Below are 12,668 nucleotides of genomic sequence, written 5' to 3'. Positions count from 1 at the left end.
GTTGAACAGATCACACACAGATAAACCCTCCCGTAAACCCAACCAATAGTGTTTGCAAAAACAAACGCGAGAGTACAGTGCTACTACAGAGTTTTACCCTGATGTTACATTGATTTCTTTTGTGGAACTGTGCTTAACCAGGTACCAGTGAATAAATGCCTACAATACTAAAACTACCAGTAGGTGGTGCCTAGTGCCTGTCTTTGTGAGTAATTCACTGAATTATTAATTTAAATGATTCGTTCAAAATGGTGGCTGCATTTAGAAACTAGTTTAAAGTTTGAAGTTTATTTATAAACTAATTTTAAAAGGAGCACGTGATTATGATTGATAGCAGCTGGTCCTTATTAGCTAACTCATGATTTACCACGATTCCTAAATCACTATAAATAACCAGAGTATCTTACCTTAGCCATCTTCGTCTTGAAGAATCCCCCCTTCCACCCATTTCCTCGTCAGGGCAGCACTTAGGCCCAATGGTTAGCATCATTGCCTCACAGCAAGAATGTCACTGGCTCAGATCTTACCAAGTCGGCATTTCTGTGTGGAGTTTGCATGTTCTCTTCATGTTTGCGTGGGTTTTCCCCAGGCTCTCCCGTTTTCTCCTACAGTCCAAAAGCATGTAACACAAGTAAATTGGATTGGGATTGGGCCTGATTAAGAGTCTGATTAAGATTAATTTAGTTAATTATAAAGTTATAATCGAAAACATAAATCAAATGAAGACGTGGAGTATTCCTATTTTGGTCTCATTATTGAAGTACAATACAGACATGAGGAGTATACTAGAGGAATACTCCTTTTATAGTGGAAACAAGCTATAAAATGCTAGAAATAAACTATAAAAATAAAGGTAATACAAAATAAAGGATATGCCAAGAACAGCAAAAGATTAATGTCTCTTTGAAACAACTGAACTGCTTATTGCAGCTTGAAATAAGCTCCTTTTGTATTAGACTAAGTAAACAACATTGTCTCGAACTGTCATGTGAAGTTAACCTAGTTAACCTGTTAAGTTGTTAATTTGTCCCGTCTATGGGCACAAAGTGAATGTAGAATTACGTTTCCGGTGGTTGTGGTTGTAACCAAATTTGACATGGTTAAAAATACTGTTTTTTTCCATTTTATTTAGTTTTTTTTTTTTTTATGGAACCAGTTTGATGTCATCTCACAGAATTTACTTGTAGTTTTTTTCTGCCCTGTCTCGCTTGTGCAGTTTTCCCCTCATCTTGTTGTTACAGGAGTTCATGAAATAAAATCTAAATGCAGGTTCATTTATTTATAAAGCACATTTAAAAACAGCCACAAGACTGATCAAAGAACTGTGAGACAGAGTAATGTTCTGTAAAAATATAGAGATAATTATGAAAACATGGCAATAAAACCTAGAGAAACAATAGATACAGTTAAAGCCAGAATTGTTAGCCCCCCTGTTTATTTTTGTTCCCCAATTTCTGTTTAACAGAGATTTTTCTAAGCATAATAGTTTTAATAACTCTTTTAATAACTGATTTATTTTATCTTTGCCATGATGACAGTAAAAAATATTTGACTAGATATTTTACAAGACGCTTCTATACAGCTCAAAGTGACATTTAAAGGCTTAACGAGGTTAATAGAGTAAATGCAGAGCTAATGTTCCTTCCCATACTGATAAACTTCCAGTGGACGGTTATTGTGACTTTTTTCAATTTTATACGGTTATTTTACAGTATCGATGTTGTTATGTAATTGAAATACAATCAATTAAATAGACTTTAGCATTCATTTAGTTGCTCAAGCATAAAACATGAGACAAAAATCGTTTATTGTGCCCATCAGAATCCACAGACTAGCGCAGAAGTTTTTTGAATAAACTGGGGTAAAATAAATGTTCATATTTTACAGACGTGGCGGGGGAAATGTAATTTAATGCAGTGCTTTTTGTACAATCTGAGACCCACTTTTTTTCAATATCAGTGGAGTAGATGGCAGTGGAGTTCGCTGATTTTTAAAGATAACAGATCTTAAACGAGCCGATTTTGCAATGGTGTACAGTTCACCGGAAACACTTAACCCAGGTTACTGACAAATTAAAATTAGTAGCAGGTTAGGCTTATTAGGCAAGCCATTGTCTAAGGATGGTTTTTTTTGTAGACTATCAAAAAACAAATATAGCTTAAAGGGGCTAATAATTTTGACCTTAAAATTAAAAACTTCTTTTATTCTAGCTGAAATAAAACAAATATGACTTTCTCCAGAAGAAAAAATATTATCAGACATACTGTGAAAATGTCCTTGCTCTGTTAAACATCCTTTGTAATAATTCAACTGTATATATTTCAACTATATATATTTAGAAACAAAGCAATCAACAAACTTATTGCTATAATATTAATAGACCAAATTGAATAGGTAAGTAAAAAAAAAAAATGATAGTAATGGTGCCATTCTAATCTCATGGGGTCGGATTGTTCCACAACAGCAGACCAGCCACAGAAAAAGCTCTGTCGCTTTTTTTGATTTAGTCTGGACTCGAAAACTATTACGGAAAGATGATTAATTGCACATTTTCTTTGACTTTCAGCCTCTCGTACAGTAAGAACGGAGTGATCCGGATCGATGGCTTCTCCTCTCCTGATCAATATGACGAAGAGGCTCAAAGTATCTGGGCGTCAGACGCTTATGAAGAAAACAACCTGGACCTGGAAACCTCCAAATACATCCTCAGCTACATTGGAGACAAATTCTGTCAGCTGGTTATGACTGAGAATACAGCGACTACGTGGATAAAGAAAGATGGTGTGTTGCATTGACCAACACAGTGTTTACTGTTTGTTTAGCTCTTTTGTTAAAACGTATAGAAACATACTCTTTTGTGAGTAAAATTGTAGCACATTATGTTCTGAAATGTTACCAGCGAAGGAAAGAAGAAGGTGGAAAAAGTCTGTCTATGTCTGTTTCATCCTCCTCTTGTTTGCTTTGCTCTGCAGCCAAGATCGCCTGGAAGAGAGCGGTGCGCGGGGTGAGAGAGAGCTGCGACGCATGTGAAGCCACATTGTTTAACATTCACTGGGTCTGCCAAAAATGTGGATTTGTGGTGTGTTTGGACTGTTATAAGGCCAAGGAGAGGAAGAGCTCCAAAGGTCAGTCGTCATTTTCATATTCACCTTTGAACACTGCCTGTGCTTGTACACTCCTGCTGTTAATATGCCACTGGCTCAGAAAGTCATAACACCATCGAAAGTCTCCCGGCAAATTATAATGTGGGGGCAAAGATGTCCCTCTAGTTAATAGTTTTTATTATCATTAATGTTATTATTAATATTACTATTTTGACAGTTGTGGCTTGTAGCTATGATTTTATTTTTTTATATTGTGTTCGCATGTTCAGTTTCTCAGAAGTGAGCACTGTTGAATATGATATTATTATTCTGGGGCCGGTTGCACCAGTAGTGCATAAGTTAAAACATAGCCTAGTTCAGGGCTATTCAGTTAGTTTGTCATGGGGGCCGGTTCATGAAAAGCATCCCAAACGAAGGGCTGGAGAGACATGACTTGCTATATGAGTGTTAACACAACAGCATAGGAAAGCGCATATGCTTTATTTTCCTTAAGACAGCCACATTGGCTTTTTCTACATTAAAATGTTAATATATTGTATTTTAAAACCACAAAATATCAGTGCATTGCACAATAGACTTTTTTTTCGTACAAACATTCAAGTGTTGTATTTCAGAGCACAACAAAAGCAGTGCATTGCTTCAGTAGGCTTTTTCTACATTCAGACACATTCATATGTATTGTTTTTAACTGCATAACAATTAGGGATGCAACAATTATAGATGGTTGTACGATTATGTAGTCTGAAAAATAATCATGGTTTCACGGTTATCACGTCTAATGTAAATTCAAGCTTTATATTAGGTAAGTAGCAATTTAGATTAACTGTTGTTCCCGTCTGCGTTCATGCATACATAATCATTTTGGTAATAATTAGTCTAACTTATCTTTTGTTTACATTGCACTGAAAGGCATGCACAACTCTCATTGTAAGATGTTTATATATTTATTTACCTATGTTATTTGAATGTGCTTATGTGTGTATGTATATATGTATATACATATATAGAAAGGGTGTAGATATGTGCTGTGTAGGCTGCATTGTTGTTGTATGCCTATTTCATCGGGAGAAAACCGAAAAAATCAATAAACATATTGAAACATTTTTTTTACTGTGACAAATTAAAGCGCAGTTAATAATGAAATAGGCTAATCGTTGCATCCCTATTGTACGGTGGCTGGGAGGTGCAAAACAACATTACAAAGTTTGAAACACTTTTACAAAGCTTGAGACAAATTTACATTTTGAAAAACATTTTTACCTATCATCAGACACAATTACATAGGAAAAACAATTTTACAAAGGAACAAATAAATTTACATTTTAGAAAACAAATTAACAAGACGCAAAACACTTTTACAAATCCCGAAACAAATTTAGTTAGTAAATTCCGGCGTAACTTCCGGCAGTTGGTACATTCCCTTTCCGTAGGGAATCTGTAATTGTAAATTTTTTTCGGGATTTGTAAAAGTGTTTTGCGTCTTGTTAATTTGTTTTCTAAAATGTAAATTTGTTTCGTCCTTTGTAAAATTGTTTTTCCTATGTAATTGTGTCTGATGATAGGTAAAAATGTTTTTTTAAAATGTAAAATTGTCTCAAGCTTTGTAAAAGTGTTTCAAACTTAGTAATTTTGTTTTGCACTTCCCGGCCAACGTACTATTGATATCAATGCATAGTACAAAAGGCCTTTTCTATAAACACATCCAAATGTTTTCGGCTGCCCGCACCTCTCGCTTATGGTGACTCACGCTCTGCGCAGCCTCTGCAGCTCATGCTGTAATGAACAGACGCATGTCACTTTATAACTATAGCGGCCGTTTTTTGACTGAACCAATTGAATAGCTGTACATTATTTCTGTTAAGTGACAAGACTTTTGTCAAAGCAAAGTCAGACCTTACTGTGCTAATTAAATTATTAAAAATCAAGGCATAAGCATATTTTATTCTGGTAAAATAAGCGTCATCTAGAGGCCTTTGCCTTTCATATGAGCCACTTCTGATACCAAATGATCAGTCAAGTTATTATTTGTTGTTCCTAAAACTTGGATAGGCGACAAGACTTTTTTCAGGTAGTGTGCCTGATGACTTTTTTTTCCAAGATGTTAATATTAAAAAAATGATGATTATTACACTAAATATCGATTTCCTAACACGTCTTAAGTTAAAACATACATTTTATGTATACTAAAAGGAAACATAAGACTGATTGTTAATTTCTGACTGCTGTAATGGGGTAAATATGCCATTTTTACTGTGGTTTTGATGGCAAAGCTTGCATGTGCGTGCAATAGGATGTGAATGTAGGACCGTCTAGCTCAGCTGTCTCCAGGGTTTGAAATGTGCCTCCGTTTTCGTGTCTTCCTTTTCTTTGTTCTCATTTAAGTCCCCCTTTCTGCAGCAGCTCTTCCTGTCTTCTCCAGGCTTGAGTTCTGCCGCAGGGCATTTAAACAAAAAAACGCCTCCAGCTCTAGAGGTGTCACTTCTGCTGAATCGCATCTGTGTATCTTTACTTCCAAGCCTCAGAGCTCCTTATTTACTTTGAAGCATAAACACCGTGGCTCCTCTTTAGGAAAACGGGCCAGTGACAGCGCCCTTCTCTGTGCGCCGTTGTCGCTCTCAGCTTCTGTGTGTAATCCACCTTTTCTTATTCCGCAGATAAAGAGCTGTACGCCTGGTTGAAGTGTGTCAAGGGACAGCCTCATGATCACAAGCACCTGATGCCAACACAGATCATTCCTGGAACTGGTATGGAAAGAGACGCTTTCGCTCTGGCACGATCCCAAATTGCTTGTGGTTACGCCTTTGGCTGGGAGAAGAGAAAAAGACTGCTTCTTTTGACGTGTTTATTTTGTCTTGTGTTTTTTTTTTAAAGTTCTAACGGACCTGGTGAGCGCTATGCACATGCTCAGGGAGAAATACAGCATTAAATCACACTGCTCGTGTGCTGGGAAGCAGAACACCCTCTTCAACAAGCTGCCCTCAACTAATGGCGTCTCCCAGGTATGTGTGAGTGTCTTGCCTTTTATTAATTTAACAAAAATGCGAATAAAGGTGTTTGGAATGTATAGTTGCAGGCTGTCCGCGAGGTCCTAAAAAGTATTAAATCAATTTAAAGAAAATGAAGGCCCTTATAAAGTATTAAAAGTCCTAAATGATATTTTACAAGATATAAAATTATGTATTGCACAATGTATAGTTGTATGCTAAAGTTTGCCTGGATTTAACTGCAAATTTTGCAATTATATCAATGAAGTCCTCCTTGATTTGACGTCAATCTGGTTTGTTTACAGCAGTTACACAAAGCAACACTGTTATTTATGCTGTTCTGTAGTCACCTGCTGGATTAGCATTATTATTCAGTATATAAATAATGTTTTAGTTTAGCATTAGTTTCTTTCGATCAGTGTTCAGTAAATATTGTGTAAGTTAAAATGTCGCCAATGTTAGGTCTGGAAATGTATAGAAAGGGTTGTAAATAGTATGAATTCCACTCTCTGATTCCTGTATATACAATGAGTTGTGGAATTTTGGTATTGTTTTGTTCCTGATCTGAGCCAATCAGTTAAGTTAACAGATGTGGATGAGGAGACTCTCGCCTATGTGTAAAGTGTTTTGAGTGGCCAAAAAAACGCTATATAAAAGCAAGGAATTATTACTATTATTATTTATTCATTCATTTTATTATCGGCTTAGTCCCTTTATTAATCCGGGGTCGCCACAGCAGAATGAACCGCCAACTTATCCAGCACATTTTTACGCAGCGGATGCCCTTCCAGCCGCAACCCATCTCTGGGGAATATCCACACACACAGACTCATACACTACGGACAATTTAGCTTACCCAATTCACCTGTATCGCATGTCTTTGGACTGTGGAGGAAAGCGTAGCACACGGGAGAAACCCACGCAAACGCAGGGAGAACATGCAAACTCCACACAGAAATGCCAACTGAGCCGAGGATCGAACCAGCGACCTTCTTGCTGTGAGGCGACAGCACTACCTACTGCGCCACTGGTTCGCCCATTATTATTATTATTAGTAGTGTTATTAGTATTATTATTATTAAGACAATGATTCTATGATTTATTCATAATAGCAGTCAACTAGTTTAAAAATGAATCAATCATTTTGAATGAATCATTTAAATGAATAGTTTGTTTTCACATGACATCATTAATGATGCGCGAGACTTGGATGGAGGGCAGGAAGTGATTCTTCTACATAGGAATCGCTATCAGAACATCAAAATGTGTCTGTTTTATGTTGTTTATAAATGTTTAAATCGGCCAAAATAAAAAAAATCCCGAACAGCTTTTATAGACTTCCCTTAAGGGTTTTACTCATAAAGGGGCGAATTTTCAAGAATCTAGCTGAAAAACGGAAAAAAGTCGGTGTGTAATAAACATTTATTCAATACATCCATGTGTACAAACTTTTTTTGAATATTTCGTTTGACAGCACTAATAAAGATTATATACAGGCCTAGCTAAATGTATGTTAATGTGTTCTATAAAAAATCAGATACAGTCACACACACACTTATACAAAATCCAGGACCAAATAAATAACGTACCCTACATGTAATCGCTGCAATGAAATCTTCGTCTGGTTTTGCAATAATCCATTTCGGCAAAATAATTTAAAAAAACGTAAGGTTAACACTGAGATGTGAAGCAGCGGTGCATGTCTGTTAATGATAAGTTCATCGACAGAACAAATAAAGAAATGCTACCCTTGCGAGCAGAACTAGACGTTATTACTGTGGAGCACTTTTCACCCCTTTTCACGGTGAGGGAATTAGCTACAGTAACTATAACTATAGTAATTTATAATAAACATGTTCTTGAACCAGATAGTAAAGTGAATAATGTGTACAACTTTTTTGAATACCACAGAATTTGATCTGTAATAATACTGTAATGTAACTGTGGTGCATGGTGATGGTTATAGAAAACTGATATCAATTGGATAATTTGTTTATTACTAATGTACCACAACAACAATATAATTACTTCGACAGTTTAATTCAAGTAAATATCTATAGTGTGCTTCAAAATACTTTACTATTTTTTCATGTGCTAGCTTAGAGTATGTATCGCCTCGATGACAGGCAAATATATTTTAGTTCAGTAGAAAACTCAGCCCTTTTCATGATATAAGGATCATGTCCAACATATGTGCTTATTTTCTGTTTATATCTGTATAAATCGCACAAATACAGACTTTCCTCTATGTCTCCCTTTCATTAATTATTCGAGACAGACCCAAACCAGACATAGTCCTAGCACAACACTCAACAGAATGTTGTTTCATTATTGTCATCAAACCAATTGCATTTTTAGACGCCTTTTTGTCAGTATTGCAGACTTCTGTACAAGTATCTTAAGAGAAGACATAACAGATAAAATATTGTTTTTATTCAAGGGGTTTTCATAATGTGCTGTTTCAGACCAATGCAAAGAAAGCCATGTTCATTTACAATGTCTATTATTAAAGGTAGTGTTCTCATAAGTATTTTATGCAGCTGAACTGAGCCAGAAATCTCTTCTTCAGTATCACTTACAACAGACATTTCCCTTTTATCCCCACAATTTACATATTTTTAAAGGTTTTGCTTGGACATTTACATTCCAATTGGGAGAAAAACATCTTTAAAAGTAAAAACTCTCTTAATTTTACATTAAAAGAAACAAATTAAGGCTTTGCTGCAGGAAAACAAGACAATTATACTAAGGCCAAACATTGACAGATAAATTGCTCTTAATACTGGCAGAATTGTTTTACTCTACTCATGTCAAGTCTGCTTCTGTAATTTCTCTAAAATGATTCGATTCAATATGATATCCAGTAGTCGCATGATTAGTTTATCCTCACTAGAAAAGTAATGGATAACATGTGACGGAACTTTCTGTTCACTCCTTTAGTAGTCACCTGGGAGACTCTGAATCCACTGTTCAATAGCCATACTGTCAATTGTTAATGCGTCTTGCCAAAAAAAATCCCGTGGAGCAAAAGAACATGATCTGTGATAACTAGATTTGATTTAAAGACTAAATACAGTCCATCCCATTGTACAAAACCGTACATCTGTCTCTCTCCACCACATTCCCATTCACATGAAATGAAATAAGCCATCAGCCTTATTTGAGAAATGCGTGTGCTCTCAGTGTAAACACAAACTCTCACACTCTCTCAATCACTGCAAACTTTCACATTCTGTTCTGCAGAGGAATGTTGAATACAGCCCCGCTTCATCTCGCAACCGCTAATAGTCCGCAATATTTCCCCTCACTCTCCTCGAAGCGCTGAGCTGTCTTTGACACGCTCTTTCTTTTCACAGGTGTTACAGAACGTGCTCAATCACAGCAACAAGATCTCTCTGTGTAAGCCCGAGGGCGGCCAGCAGAACTCTCTGAAGATGGAAGCCAACGGTGGGAGCAGTCCCGCTAGCGACACCAGCACCGACAGCAAGTTCACTCCACCCGAGTCCCAGTCGCCTCTGCACTTCCTGGCTGATCTGGCCGAGCAGAAGTCCCGTGAGGAAAAGAAGGGTGGGTACAGAACAATAAAACTTTCAGGTACTCTTAACCCTTTCACATTTAAGCTTTAAATACTCCCTCTGAGTTTTATTTAATGTGACAGTTATTTAGAAATGGTGACCAATCAAGCTTTTCAAGTGACCCACCACAGCCCCTGTGATCTATGCACATATTGGGGCTACATCCCTATTTAAAAATATGAATTAAAAATAAATAGATAAATAAATGAAATATGATTTAAAAGTTTTACAAATGGCTAGATATTAATTAATAGTCATTTAAACAATTTTACCAAAGCCCCTCTACATTTGATTGTTAGACTAGCACCAGGTGTCAAATCCAGTTCCTGGAGGGCCGAAGCGCTGCACTGTTTTGTTCCAGCCCTTGCTTCAATGCACTTACCTGTAGGTTTCAAACATAACTGAATGACTCAGTTAGTTTGATCAGGTTTGTTTAATTTGGGTTTGAACTAAACTGTGCAGAGTTGCGGCTCTCTAGGAATTGGATTTGACAGCTGTGGTCTAGCGTGTCTTCCAGGTTTGTAGTTTGTTTACAGTTTTTACTTGAGTTTGTAGTTAAAAACTGAATTCGCATCCACCCATTTCTACACTTCAAATTTCTACCAGAAATAATAGACCACCCAGGTACTTTTGGCGTACTCTTTTCAACAGTACAGTTTGGGACAAACCAATTCTATTTTTGAATAGTATTTAGAATGGATTATTTGCTAATTGAGACGCTGCACGTGTTAGAGGTCCCGCTCTCGCAAGGTTTTTATTCCACACCTGACCGCTCCCTTTTCAGCCTTTGTTCACCCATTGCCCGCTTAAAAATTTTCTACCCGACCCAGCCATTCCTGCTAAATTTAGATTTAAGAATAATTTTTCAATAATTAACTTATAAAATATTCACTTCCTGATTAACTGGCACCAAATATTAAAAGTAAAAACGTAATTTACTGTGGTAGGAGAAGCTGCGTGAATCTTTTCTTTGTTTAATAAATGACTCAGAAGACAAATGACATCACGAAATGAACGTGTGATGGCATTTGAAGGAGTGAGGCGCGGAGCACAGGCAGTCTTGACTATTATGGAGGTAATTAATGATATAATAACACTAATACAAAATTAGTTAAAGCATTTAAGAATGATCTAAACAACATTTCAGATGTTTTAGAATGTGCTCAGCCGGCGTGTTTGTCCATTAACACACATTTTTATCATCATATAATCTCTTATAATAAAATCACATGACCTTTTTTTTAATTTGCATTCTGGAATTTTTTCAGTAAAAGTGTTTCTATTTTAGCTTAAGTGCATTTTTTCTTATCGAATAAAAAGTTTAGTTTATGCCCATATTGCCGTTTTTATCAACCGTTTTTTTATGCACATATCCAAAATAGGTTGATGGAAACATAGACATCTCCATTAAACATCATTGTGTATTTTACAAACCATACATGCTATGTTTTGCTAGAACTTATGTGCATTGGAATGTCTGAATAACCTAAAATATGTGATTTGTTTGAAAACAAAAGCGCTGTGCGCCTCTTTCTACTCTCCATCATAGGGAATCAGATTTGAATGTAGCATCTGATGGCGTGTGTTGTGAACTTTCTAATCACACCGGTGTGATCATACTCATCAAAAAGGGTTAAAGTACTGGGGGTCTGCCATCTGCCCCAGTGATTTTTTTTCCTTTCTCTGCAGGCGTGTGCGTGCTTGACACACCGCCAGCATTCCACAATCCTCACATTTAGTGGTGCACGTTACAGGCCTTCTCAGTTGTGAGCTCCCACAGTCCAAAGAGCTCACCTAACCACATGTTTATCCAGTTCTTCAGCTGCTCTCACATGCCGAACACGCTGCTCTCTCCAAATGAACTGCACTTAAAAGACCATCAGCCCTGTGGTTGTTGGCACCCGTTCAGTTCCGTTTGTTGCACAGCATATAGAAGTTTCTTCCTTTAGCAGCTGTGCTTAAATTTGAACTTTCTGCATTTTTGGGTGTTTCACCTTCACTCAAAATATAACACTGCAGCATATACTTATATGCCATGGAATAGTTGCGCCTTGCAGTTGAACACATTGTTCTCGGTAATTACAAAAGAGCCCACCCACAAGTCTGAAATAATCTGCAATCCTTCCTTGTGTAAATATATGCAAGTTTTTAGCCCACTTCTCTCTGGCCAACGGAAACTATAGACTTGATTAATGGCGCATATCAGCACCGTATTCTGTGGACAATATAATCAATAAAATATTTCCAGTTCATTTAATGTCAGCATCAAATGAAAATGGACTCTGTTTTATAAATTCATGTTATAGATCTTACTGTGAACAACACGTTCATTCGGCTTGACTCGTCCAGTGTAGTCCAGCATCTGAAAATCCTATTTAATAGACAAATCGAGGTCCTGTCCAACTTTTTCTTCTTCTTTTCTATAATTTTATTTCACTAAAGGCCTGGTTTCAGCTAGTGTTAACATTTTTTTCAGTGATCTAATCACAAGTAGTCAGATAAGAAAGCTGTTCGATTCAGTACGGCTCACTTTTCTGGGATTTTCCACTGCCTTCCATTATCTAGTATTGAGGTTCCAAGTGAGCTGTATCATTACCACAACATGATGTATGCACTCAGCTGATCACTGATTAGTCCCTAAGGATTGTCACTACTAGCGTAATTCGATTTGTGACCAAAAAACCTGTAAATACATGTTGGTTCACACAACTAAACTGTTTATACCACCAAAAGAAAAAGACACCCGAAATGGCAGCATTGTGGTCAGTAGAAAAGGTCCAGATGTTCCTCTTACTGGTAGCCAATGAAGGTATTCGGCGAGAACTGGATTAGACAACCTGGAAAGACAATGTTTTGTAAACGGAGTAAAATAGAGCAATAATCCCTCCAAATTTAAATGGTACTTAATTGCAGTGGAAATGCAAACCGAGCCGAACTAAGTTGAACTGAAGCTGTACTGCACCAAACTCTATTAAACTGCCTAGTGGAAAAGAAGCAGACTCATT

The 12,668-nt window shown here is 36.8% G+C and overlaps 1 protein-coding gene across 47 annotated transcripts in view; it reads left to right on the top strand.

Moving 5' to 3' along the window:
- Positions 1 to 12,668, top strand: part of jmjd1cb (jumonji domain containing 1Cb) — a 229,500-nt gene that overhangs the window by 193,765 nt on the left and 23,067 nt on the right. For 15 of the 47 annotated variants that reach the window (XM_009306514.4, XM_073918200.1, XM_005156086.5 and 12 more), the window contains 5 exons: positions 2,567 to 2,781; positions 2,973 to 3,125; positions 5,759 to 5,848; positions 5,976 to 6,103; positions 9,445 to 9,655. In XM_009306514.4, the coding sequence (XP_009304789.2) occupies positions 2,567 to 2,781; positions 2,973 to 3,125; positions 5,759 to 5,848; positions 5,976 to 6,103; positions 9,445 to 9,655 (797 nt within the window). Of the gene's footprint in view, positions 1 to 2,566; positions 2,782 to 2,972; positions 3,126 to 5,758; positions 5,849 to 5,975; positions 6,110 to 9,444; positions 9,683 to 12,668 lie in introns of all 47 variants that reach the window. The other 32 variants (XM_009306513.4, XM_009306511.4, XM_009306510.4 and 29 more) reach the window with 3 other exon arrangements.

The sequence above is a fragment of the Danio rerio genome, chromosome 12 (assembly GCF_049306965.1).
Source record: "Danio rerio strain Tuebingen ecotype United States chromosome 12, GRCz12tu, whole genome shotgun sequence".
In the NCBI taxonomy this organism is placed as follows: domain Eukaryota; kingdom Metazoa; phylum Chordata; class Actinopteri; order Cypriniformes; family Danionidae; genus Danio; species Danio rerio.
The sequence above is the reverse complement of the archived record's forward strand: the minus strand, read 5'-3'. Positions and strand labels throughout refer to the sequence as shown.